General features: G+C 41.6%; 1 protein-coding gene across 14 annotated transcripts in view; it reads right to left on the bottom strand.

Annotated features, from left to right (window-relative positions):
* Window positions 1-12,351, bottom strand: part of fhod3b (formin homology 2 domain containing 3b) — a 524,056-nt gene extending 511,705 nt beyond the window's left edge. For 6 of the 14 annotated variants that reach the window (XM_073024184.1, XM_073024186.1, XM_073024191.1 and 3 more), the window contains exon 1: window positions 11,632-12,080. In XM_073024184.1, coding sequence (XP_072880285.1) covers window positions 11,632-11,796 — 165 coding nt within the window. In that variant the 5' untranslated portion in view covers window positions 11,797-12,080. Of the gene's footprint in view, window positions 1-11,631; window positions 12,085-12,177 lie in introns of those variants that run through there. The other 8 variants (XM_073024179.1, XM_073024180.1, XM_073024181.1 and 5 more) reach the window with 4 other exon arrangements.
* Between the last annotated feature and the right edge of the window lie 454 nt (window positions 12,352-12,805).

The raw sequence follows: 12,805 nt of genomic DNA, 5'->3' as shown, positions 1-12,805 counted from the left end.
TTTTGGAACACAAATAATTTTGAAAGGAAAAGGGTCATATACTTGGGGTGCAATGACCGAAAATTTGAGCCACAGCTTATATTAGCAATAATAGCAATATTCTCAGATTATCTGATTCCAAAAATTCTTGAAGCTATAAAAGGGTGTGGATCAAATGGGAAAAAGTGTGACAAGATCCAAGATTTAAAAAGAAAGTTCATTAATCCACTGGGATCAAACTTGCCAAAAATGTGTAGTAAATGCAAATAATAGTTTCACTGAAAGACACATTGGATCATGTACTGCTTACATACTCAATGATGCACAAGAACCTACTGGGATAAACCAGCTATTTTCCCCAAGTTACTTGCCTTCCCACACACTAAATGTGTGCTCATGGAATAATATGCCGATGACAAGAATGGAATGAAAAAGCGATGCTGCCAAAAGACATTTGAATGATCAGATGCTGCCAGTGGCAGATGAAACTGCACAATTAGACACTTCAAATTGACATATAAAAAATCTTAATCAAGTACAGAAGAGCAGTCAAAGCTGACCATCAAATACAAGCCATATAATTATTAAACTCTGGGACAGAATTTGGAACAAACCCAAACCAGTCATGTCAGAAACTTTGGTAGTTATGATAAAACAGAAGTATGGAATGGAAGGGAGTATTCTTCAAAAGGGAACATATTCAATACAAAGCTATGACAGCATATAGAAATTATGCTAATTAGGCAAGATTTCAACACTACGTTATACATATAATTAGATGCATTGATGCAGGGTCTTCAAAGACTGCAGAAATCAAATTCAAAACAGGGAACTTTAAAAAAAAAGTCAGTCTGAACCACTGGTGATTATGTAGTTCCACTGACAAAACCTAACTCAAGAGTAATTTTAAAACTTTCCTGAAGAGTTGCAGGATGTTGGTGTGGATATTTGTGGGGTTTAAACAGAACAGTAAATTCCAACCAAATTTTGACCAGAATGAAAAAAGTCACTTAAAAGGGGTGCGTGGACAAACAGCAGTAACAGATCTGGAGTTCTGATACCAAGCCCACATTATTCCAGCAAGTTCAACACTAAAAAAGTGCCAGAAAACGCAGCCTGCCGCTGATGTTTTGGGGATCAGAATCCATTTCAACTCCTGAAAGTGTCTATTGCTGCAGTGTTTTAGATTACAAGATGGAATAAAAATCAATTATGCCAGTTGGCGTGGCAAAAGCAACACCAAATGTTGGCAACTCCTACTGGGAGTGGAATTTGAAGGTAATTGGTGGAAACGTACATAATTCGCAGCCACCGACATTAAGTTTGGGATCCCTTAAAGAGGATGGTTTGATAGGATGACTTATTACATGAAGTTGCTACCGCATTTTTTGTGTTTAGTTTAATTGACATCTTATTTGTGAAAACCTACGAAATCATGTACGTAAAGGCATATTGACCATCACGAGATAATGACTCGATTCAAAAATCTCCCAGACAGATTTAAGATGTCGTTTCTCATGCTGAACAAAAGTCATGCTTTTAACTATCACAGCCAATAAAATATGGCCAATTTGATTAAAATGTTCCTTAAATATTAAAGTAAATTGTAAGAATATAATTATCGAATTGACTTTATTACTTACATATTGCACAAGTAAAAATCTTTACGTTACATCTCTAAGTGTGCAATTTATAACCATTTGCAATAAACAGTATGAACAACAGGTCAGTCAATATAACATAGAGAGGCAATTGTACAAGTGTGAATTAATCAGTCTGATGGCCTGGTGGAAGAAGCTGTCATGGAGCCTGTTGGTCCTGGCTTTTTTGCTGTGGTTCCATTTACCAGATGGTAGTAGCTGGAACAGATTGTGGTTGGGGTGACTTGGGTCCCTAATGATCCTTCAGCCTCTTTTTACACATCCGTCTCTGTAAATGTCCTGAATAGTGGGAAGTTCACATCTACAGATGTGCTGGTTTGTCTGCACCGCTCTCTGTGGAATTCTGCAATTGAGAGAAGTACAGTTCCCATAAATAGCGATGATGCAGCCAGTCAGGATGCTCTCAATTGTGCCCCTGTATAAAGTCCTTAGGATTTGGGGGCCCATACCAAACTTCTTCAACTGTCTGGGGTGAAAGAGGTGCTATTGTTCCTTTTTCCACCACACAGCCGTAATGTACAGATCATGTGAGATCCTCGGTGATGTTTATGCCAAGGAACTTAAAACTGTTCACCCTTTCATCCCCAGATCGACTGATGTCAATAGGGGTTAGCCTGTCTCCATTCCTCCTGTAGTCCACAACCAGCTGCTTGTTTTTGCAACATTGAGGGAGAGGTTGTTTTCTTGACACCACTGACAGGTTGATGATTTCTTCTCTGTAGGCTGCCTCGCATTTATTTGAGACTAGACCAATCAATGTAGTATCGTCAGCAAATTTAATTAGCAGATTGGAGCTGTGGGTCGCAACACAGTTAAGGGTATACAGTGAGTGAAGGAGGGGGCTCTGTACACAGCCCTGAGGGGCACCTGTGTTGAGGGTCAAAGGGGTAGAGGTGAGGGAAACCACTCTTACCACCTGCCATGTAATCCCCGACCAACCTCTCAAAGCATTTGCTTAGTACTGAAGTGAGTGCAACAGGACACCAGTTGTTCAGACATGTTACCTTGGTCTTTTTAGGTACAGGGACAATGATGGACATTTTGAAACAGGAGGGCACTCTACACCGGGAGAGGGAGCGATTAAAAATGCCCATAAACACACCTGCCAGTTGCACACATCCTGAGTACCCACCCTGGGATGCTGCCCGGTCCTGTAGCCTTGTTGGAAACACCTGTGTACTTCAGCATCAGAGGTTACCAAGGTGCAGGTCATTTTGGCAGCTCTCCTTGGGGACTCAGAGTTAGCAATATCGAAACAAGCGTAAAAAAGATATGGGAGAGAAGCAGCGACGTTGGTAGCACCGTTGCTCTAGGTTTTGAAGTCTGCGACGGTGCGCAGGCCTCGTCATAAGCTGCATGTGTTGTTTGTGGAGAGTTGTGTCTGGATCTTGTCCCTGTATCGTCGTTTCGCTGCCTTGATGACTTTGCGCAGATGGAAGCGGCATTTACTGTGCAATTAATGTGAGCATTTCCGAATACTGTCTCAACACATGCATATTTCAGTAAAAAAATGTTCAAATAATTAAATGCCCACCTAAGCTTTAAGGTAGACTTCAAACTAGTTTACTGCAAACCTAAACTAGTACTATATACCGATGATTCAGAAAGGAGTTGAGCCAAAAAAAAATCACAGAGTCAAAAATAAAGTGATTAAGCTTCTAATACAAAAGGCCGAAAAGCAGAGAAACTTGTTACTCTATGCAGGAACCAAAAGAAGCAAGGTTCTAATGATAGCAAACAAAGCCCAACAACCTCATTAAAAGGGTTTGCATCCTGAAAAAGCAGCAGCCTATGACATTACCAAAGTTGGATTGGGTCCCATGTAAGACAGACCTATTTAAAGAAGGTCAGCAATTTTTAGCAATTTTGCAGACTAAGCTACTTGCAGTGCCAGAACTTCACCAAGTAATTAATTTAAGTTAGAGGATGGAGAGAAAGTAACCTACCACTTCAGAAAGATAAATCTATTGACAAGGCTAGAAATCCCATGAATGCCACAGAACTGCTGTCCAAACTTTTACTAGGTTTCTACCAGACTTCAACATACTGCAACAGCTTCTGACAGAGATTGGCATGACAGCAGGAAGAACAGCAGAATATCTGCAGGGAAATCTTAGACCTTCCAAGTGACAATGACACTGAACCATGTCAACAAGGATTTCAGTTATGGATTGGAGCGATGCCAAGCCAAATCTTCAGCAGTCCTCAAGGAAGAAGCCAGACTGAACCAGAAGTGCTTCTATGGACAAAGTGCAGACACAATGACTGAACACAAGACAGAAAAAAACAAAACAAGGAGAAAATAGAGAAAAAGTGTCAGAAAAATCATAGGGTATGTGCAAGGCCGGAGAGACTGGAAGAGTAAAAAGGATTGCACAAAGACATTCAAAAACACTATTACAAGAATCGACAGAAGTCCCATTATTGGTGCAAGTTATTGCCAGGAATCAGTCACAATCTGATTATCTACAGGCTCCATGAGAACCTCACTGGTAAATGTCTCTTTAAAAATCTCCAGAAATTACTGCCCCTTTAGTGACATCTTATTAAAGCTTACTAAAATGGGTGCAAGGCTGTCACAGAATTAAAATAAAATATATCCTCTTACCGCAGCCCCTAAATGAACCGTTAAACCGTTACCACCCAACATTGCGGCTCTTGGTAAGAAAGACTACATAAGCTTTAGTGGAGGAAGTACATAAATGAAGAAAAAAAATGGAGCAGGGTCATTTGAAAAGGAAAGCCCATTAAAAATGTAATCAAATTCAATCATAGCAGGTATTAGATTCCAGATCTTGACTTATCAATCGCAGTTGTGCTATTGAAGGTATGTTCTGCAGTGCAAGGACAGAATATAAAGTGCAATGCTTTAATTACCAACAAATTGTAAAAATGCAACAAAAGTGTACGAAAACATGTACCATTAATCTCTCAAGTCATTCTCTTTCAGATCTTCTTATCCAAACAACTGTCTTTCTTGCTCCCTTTTCAAGCAACTTCTTTGACTCAAGTATCTTAAGCTGCTTCACAGAACAAAGGAAAAGTTTGAAAAGAACCTCCTCCTCACTACAGAAGGAATCCTATTACAAAGACTCCACTTACAAGATTCCACCACCTTTCCCCAAACCCAATTCCTTCCATAATGCAAGATGGCTTTCCTCCTTCTAGAACTATTGTAATTCATAGTTTTTGTAAATGTTTTTAAAGGAGGGCATGTTGCTAAGTACATTTCATACAATTGCATCATCACAAGTGACATTAAATACTTCAAAATTCATTTGTCGTTCCCTATAGATTTCAGCTAAAGCCAAGAAACCCCACTCCCTGCTTTTCATCCTGCATCCATTATCCTCATCCATGTTCAACTACCAATACAATACTCATCTCCAACCCATCAGTAAGAGACAACATAGGCAGTTTCCACATATTGCTTGGACAAACGATGGTGTTAAGCTCAAAATGTTTGTACCAATTACATTTGTCCCAACATATTAGGAGCTTCAGTGCATCAAAATCCACCTGTCACCATGCCCGTACAAGACAGCCATTCTCATGTCTTGTGTGGACATGGTGACTAGGATGTATTTGAATTCAATGAAGTTCCTTCCATGTTGCACAACCTGCATTGATACCCAGTCTGTCTCTGAGCACTGAACCATGCAACACAAGTCACCAAGAACAGACAGCAAAGCCTCTTCAGTCTGCTCCACCATTAACTCTCATTAATGAAAGGAGAGATGATGAAAATCATGTGACCCAACAGTAACAAAGTCAAAAATGGAAATGCAAGATTTTTTTTGAAGAGCCTGATTACAATCACTGAAACATCTGCAATGTAGTATTTTGACACAGAAATCTAAGTCAAACTAAATAGATAGAGATCTGGATGAAGTTATTTTTGAGTAATACTTCATTAAATGAATAGCTCTTAAAGCCTACAAATATGTCATACAGCAAACAGCAATGCATTGAATTGAAAACCAGATTCTTAACAGATGCCCATGTCAATACACAGGAGGCACTCTATCAATGCACTGAATGATACCAACAGTCAGAGTCGCAGATTTTTGAATATGATGCAAAACTCAAAATCTATCATGCTCTTGCTCATTATCCACATTTCTCAATTTTCCCATGTCTCAAATTTAAAATGCACGTCGACTTTAAAACAATGTCCTCATTTAGATCCTCAAGATAAAGACAGCACCAATTTCCCTCAAATCTCCTTCATTCTGTAAAGGCATCCAGATTTCAGAAATCTAGGCATACAGTCATTCTGCCTTTCAGTCTTCATGACCTTTCTTTCTTCAGCTTTCTGAAGTAAAGTTTTAGTCACCAAAAAACTAATTTGCCCAAGTCTTTTCTTCCCCATTCCCTTAACCCTCTTCAACAAGATACATCTCTGCCTTTGACTAATAAAGACTCTACAGTTATCAATTATCTCACTTAGACCAGATGGTTAAGCATTGCTTGCCAGACTGATAAGCTGAAGGTGAGTTAACAGACAGCCTTTACTATTGAAAGCTTTTCAATGAGAGTGAACTCAGCCTATAGGTAGAGCAGGATAAATGTTGTGTCATCATATTCTGTCACTTGGCAAAAATCACAGTTTCTAGTTAGTAGGTCACGAGACTCACATCAGCAATACCAAAGCCTAAAATTCCAACTATTCCACCACCAGTTTTGGACCACAAGATTGCAAACTTTTTATTATTATTTCACAATTACATCTGGCTCTATGGCATCTATAAACCAAATTCAAAAGTCAGCAATGACATTAAAAGCAACTCAAATAAAAACAGAGCTCACAGTGACTCAAATGCTTAACAGAAGAAAAACATCTGACTTGATCGCTGCCTTGTGCTACATTTCTGGAGCATTTATTGTTTTGTTTTGGGGGGGGAGAAGGAGTGAAGGGAGTTGGACGCTAATTTCCTTAGAACAGAGTTAGGATTAAGGGGAGGTGGCAGGTGGAACTTCTTTACTAAATTTTTTATCCAATGACTCTTGTAGGAAAAAAATTAAGATGTGGACTGCCTGTTTTCTTTGCTTTTATTCACTAGGGTTAGGACCATAAAGGAATATGTGGGCTGGATATTCTAGACAGATTACAGATTCAGGAAATCAGAGGTCTGTAAACCTTAAAAAGATATCAAGTCTTTCATTTTAAGGATTTTTGGCAAATCTATTTGGGATAGTCCTACCTCCACAGAACCTGCTTATTTATGCAAAACATATTGACTAATTAGGGCCAGGCCAGCCCCTAGCAGATCAATCTTAGATCCCCTCTCCTCATTTTCCAGTACCTCTCCAATTTGCTGCCATTCACATATCCTTTTGATACTTTAGGAACTTAACCGCACCAAGGGCTAATTTACAGTGGCCAATTAATCCACAAACTCATCTTTCAGATATGGAAGGAAATCAGACCACCTAGGTGGAAACCCACACCGTCACAGGGAGAACATTCAAACTCCAGTCATCGAAAATCAAACTTATCCTTTGGACCCAAAGAGTCTAGCATCAAATGCTTTGCTACAATACACTTTTCTCATCTTATAACAAACTAACAATCATTTGAGCTGACTCAAATAAAAATATACAAGTATAATTACTTAAAAATCTACAGTCAAAAAGGTGAAGATCAGTGCATTACAACATTAATGTCAGTTTTACCAATAGTAAGGAATATTAGCAACAATTGTGGGAGCTATTGAGACTGGGAATAGGAGTGGCTGTGCTAGGCGCAGAGAAAGGGAAAAGGTGCAGGATTCATGTAACTATCATATAAATATTTCAAAGCAGACATTAAAGACTTTAAAGCTTTCAGTTGTGGTCATTCAGAAATTACTGGGAGGAAGGTTAAAATATTAATGTTGACATAGGTCAATATTTGCTTTAACTAAAAGGAAACAGCCGAAAATACTTTAATTTTGCTGCCAAAACTGCATTTATTGTCTGACCCTGGTGGTACAGACAGTCGCCAATTGTGATGTCTAGCACTAAGCAGTCATGATGCTCCCAAGATGGTGTTGGACAGCAAGATCAAGGATCTTGGCCCAACTCTTAAATGTCACAACACTCATTCTTTCCAAAGCCAAGCAACAATGATGTCACAAAACTTCAATGCACATTGTGTAATACCTTTCATATGGTTAGGAGCTTGTAATTAGATCTCTCATGAATGTTAATTACATTTAAATAATATTATTAAAAAACGCTGCAAGATTCTTCAAGGTAGTGGAAAAGTAGTATAGGTCAAAATAATGGAGATACAAGGAGGAATAACAACATTTCTGATGATAGGCTATTGACCCAAAATATTAACTGTTTCTCACCAGAGAGCGAAGTAAATTCAAAATAAATTTATCAAAGTACATACATGTCACTATATACAACACTGGGATTCATTTTTTGTGGGCATACGCAATAAATCTACAGAATAATAACCAATAAAAAAATAAATGAAAGTCTGCCCAAGTTGGTTGTTTAGAGTGCTGAAGACAACAAACTGTGCAAATATGAAAAGAAATCATAATAAATAAAGCAACAAATAGAGAACATGAGATGAAGAGTGTTTGAAAGTGAGTCCATTGGGTGTGAGAACATTTCAGTGATGGGCCAAGTGAAGCCGTTAAGTTACCCTCTTTTGATCAAGAGCCCTATGGTTGAGGGGTAGTAACTGTTCTTGAAGCTGATGGTGTGAGTCCTGAGGCTCCTGTACCTTTTTCCTGATAGCAGGAGCAAGAAGAGTGCATGGCCTGGATGGTGGGGGTCTCTGATGATGGATCTTGCTTTTATATGACAGCACTTCATGTAGATGTGCTCAATAGTGGACAGGGTTTTATTCACTATTCTTTATAGGATTTTCTGTTCAAGGCATTGATGTTTCCATACCAGTTTGTGATGCAGCCACTCAAGATAGCCTCCACTACACATCTATAGAAGTTGGTCACAGTTTTAGATGTCATGCTGAATTGTCGCAAACTCCTAAGAGAGGTGGTGCTTTCTTTGTAATTGTCCTTGCGTGTTGGGCCCAGAATAGGTCCTCCAAAATAATACCAAGGAATTTAATGCTGCTGACGGTCTCCATCTCTGATCCCCCAATGAGGACTGGCTCATGGACGTCTGGTCTCCTCATCCAGAAGTCAATAATTGACTCCTTAGTCTTGCTGACACCGAGCAAGACGTTATGTCACCACTCAGCCAGAGTTTCAATTTCCTTCTTACATGCTGTTTCATCTGTCTTAATTGCAAATTATTTCCAACATTCTCTGCTGTTATTTCAGGTTTGTTTTGTGGTGGATCAATGAATAAGAGGAACAAAGGAAGGGAGCAGAACGTCATTATGATAATTGAATGATACCTACTATTACACATTGCTGTTAACCTAGGGCTGAACCTTCATAATCTGAATGACGTACAAGGATAAAGATAGCTCCTCATACAAGTGAACAGATTGGACTGCATCCAATGTTAAAAGGGCACCTGTCTAGCCCTGTACAACAAGACTAAGAGTATGCTTATTACCATGGTAAAGTATATATAATCTATTTCCATTTTGAATCTGGAAAACAGTTTGCTATAAATGTTCATCAATATCAGGTGAAAAGAGTTTAATACAAGACTGCCATCAGCATACAAAGTGGAAAACCTGAACTTCACAATTCATTCAGCGTGACAAAAAGCAAAAGCCTTTTAAAAATATTTATTCCACTTGCTTTAGCCGTGAATCAGCACTGACAACAGGCATTATTTTCTTCATTTGGAGCATGCAGCACCTGGTGGAAACTCAAGTGCCTGTTTTAACACCACTATTCCTAACACAAGCTAATTGTGCACACAGCTCGAAACCATTCTGTCACCCAAATCCTACCAAAAGGCTGGAAACTCTGAAAAGTAATCCCACTATGAACTAGTAATTGGCTAAACTGCAAGCATTTAAGTGACCCACCAGCTGACTTCCCCACTTTTAATAAAATTCTCGTCCAACTTCCTAATATTTGAATATTTCAATATTCAAAAAACATTGGTTTCACAGGCTAGTAAGACAAAGCTGATTGATTCCCACTTTATCACTGAGACATATTCATATGGAGCGACCTCACACTAAAAGCAGCACCCATCATCAAGGACTGCCACCATCCAGGCCATGCTCTCTTCTCACTTTGCCACCAGGAAGGAGATACGGCAGCCTCAGGACCCACACCATCAAGTTCATGAATAGTTATTACCCCACAACTATCAGGCTCTTGAACCAGAGGGGGCAACTTCAGTCACCACAACACAGAACTGCTCCCACAACTTGTAGCCTCACTTTCAAGGACTCTTCATCACTTGTTCTGGATATTTATTCTCTTTTTTTGTTTTTGAATTTGCAGTTTGAATCTTCTGCTCATTGGTTGGTTGTCCATCCTGCTGGCTGCAGGATTTCATTATGTTGCGTTTCCTGTACTTATTGTGAATGCCCGCAAGAAAATGGACCTCGGACATATGGTGACACATGCACTTTGATAATAAATTTACTTTGAAATGTCTCTCCTGCCTGGGAAGCCTGCTGAAGAGCCCTGTATCTGAAAATCTGCCACCTCACACCAAGAATCCTAAGCTTTCTTGACCGGGGCGAGTCACTGCTCTACTTGGCGACATATCAGTGCCAAACATGATTATGCACAAGCCGATCCAAAAAGCAACGACAAATGCGTTTGCGCTCACACAAATGACAGCGCCAGCGTTAACTAGCAGTTTTTGGCCGGTCTGCAAAATAAATGCCGTGTGCAATTTAATAAATCCAGCCCTCTTTCGTGTTTCCGACAGAAAATAAGCTTTAAATTCTGGATTGAGAACGAGGCTCCGGTCTCAGGGACAGGTGCCGACACGAGAGACTGGATTTGTACAGGTGGTGCTTGGAGCAGCCGCTGAGCCACAGTTACTCAAGTACTTAATAGTGCATGCACATCCTTCCGATCAAACATTAGGCAGAGTGAAAAGGACTGGCAAAGTGCTTAACTGCAAAGGGAAACTGAACACTCCCCTGTGTCAAGGGTTCAGGAATCGGGGAAGGGGCAGCCCTCCAAACTCGTTACAAGACGCCCCCCACCCTCCGCCGCCTTCGCGAGTGAAAGATCAGGAGCGGCATTCACCCAGAATAGGTGCAGGTTTTATTAGCTTGACGTTACAAGAGGTGATCCGGATGCGGCGGGTGTTAAAGCAAGGGTCAGAGGAGGGAGATTAGGTACTCAGGAATACAGAAGGCAATTGGAACCTGTCGCTGGCATTGCCAAAGAACTGGAGAGCTGGATGGGAAGGGAACGAGTCTTTCTGATGGGAAATGAACCGACCTCAGAGGCACCTTGGTGCCCACTGCCGCCAACCAGCCCCGAGGAGCTCAGTGTCGCTTTGAGTCGGCGGGTCAGTCGAGCTCAGCACCGCAGACCCAATCCGCACTGCGGTGGTCCCCGCTCGGAGCTCTGCATCAACCCCGCAGTCTAAAACCACCTCCCCGGACTTCGACGGGGAGCCATCAGCACTACCGGCCGTTCACTGAAGGTCTCCCGCAAAGCCCGAGTCAATAGCACCAGTGGTTAGGGGAGTGGGGGGAGGGAAGACAATCATTGACATCCCATCACAGAATTTAATTCACACACCACACACACGCATCAGCTCCGCTCCCATGGACAACCTCCCTACAATAGTTTATTGTGTACAAGAGAATGCAATGCAATTGCTCGCGTGAAGTTCAAAGAGTAAACGGTGTACAGTGCATTCATAAATACAAAACATAATGCACATTCCGATAAGGTCCCCACATTAGTTTTCTCAGTGCCGGGCAACCGACTGTGCAGTGATCCAGCCCACCAAGTTATCAGCTACACTGCTAATCGATACCACACTCCACCAGCACAGCCGAGTCACCCCCGACCACCAGACAAGGGCCGCCGCCGCCGCCAGCTTTCCCCCCACCGGGAGCCTGCCCCCTCCGATGTCTCACCTTGTGCGGAGCCTGCAACAGTCGGTGCACTCCCGCGATCTGATTGATAAGAGAAATGTCCTGCCGGAAAGTGTAGAGCGGGGGGCGGGTGGGCTCTGGAAAGTTGGTGCTGTTGAACGGATCGGTGTCATCGAGGAACTGGACTCTGCAGAGCAAGGTGGCCATGGCCTGTCCATAAACAGAGACAGAGAGAAAGGGATAGAGAAATGAATCTGTTTCCGAGCCAGCCAGCTAGCCCAGCAAGGGCTTTTTGCAGTACGGGCACCGGCTCCTGCCGCTCGTAACTCAGCTAATCCAAAGTCTGGAGAGAGAAGGGTGAAGAGCTCCCCCTCCTTCCTTCCATCAATCCATCCATCAGCCCTTCTCCGCAGGAGAGCAGACAGCGAGCGGCTTCCGCACCTCCAGGCCGAGCGATAAGCACCGGCCACTCAGCGCCCCCCAGCTGTTAAACTCGGCGAGCTCAGGAGGCCACAGCCGAGGAGAGGTCACCAACCGTGCTCGGGAGCGATGCAATAAACAAGCATGTGTGTCTCGATCCCCACTTACTGTTGCTACGTTTTTCGTCGCTGCTGCTTCGCCAATCGGGTTTTTAAAAATAAATATTTAATTCTGCCAAAAAGCCCCATTCAAGGTTTCGATTCAGCACCGTATCATTGTGAGGGTTGGTGTCTGCAAATCAACAGGTGCAATTGGACTAATAAATTAGTTCCAATGTGATTGCTATTCAAGTTAAATCTTTAAAGTTTCATATGCGTTTTGAATTTATTAGTTTCCACTACGTTACGAGCACTAGGAAATCAGATTTTTAACGCTGCAAATACATTCTTTCAATAAGCACACTTCGAGTAAGTGTGGGCGACCGTTAACAATGGAGTGCCAATAGATCCCAATATAGGAAACTGTCGAGGTTGGACGAAGGAAAGGGAGCATGACTGTTCTTGCATTCTTCAAACTACCGAAGCTCAGTAACTGAGCAGAAATGCAAGGCAAAAGAAAGCGACCAGCGATTATATCGCTTGCTCCACCTGGTGGAAGTAGAATTTCTTTCGTTTAATCTTTCCCTTTCCCCTAGAATATTGCTCCCCTCCTTTGCTTTGATCAACTCAATTTTGAACGCAGATTTACTGAATTCTCTCAGCACATATAGGAGCCAATTACTCCTTCCATCTGACCG

Source organism: Hemitrygon akajei, chromosome 20, assembly GCF_048418815.1.
Source record: "Hemitrygon akajei chromosome 20, sHemAka1.3, whole genome shotgun sequence".
NCBI classification, from domain to species: Eukaryota; Metazoa; Chordata; class Chondrichthyes; order Myliobatiformes; family Dasyatidae; genus Hemitrygon; species Hemitrygon akajei.
The sequence above is the reverse complement of the archived record's forward strand: the minus strand, read 5'-3'. Positions and strand labels throughout refer to the sequence as shown.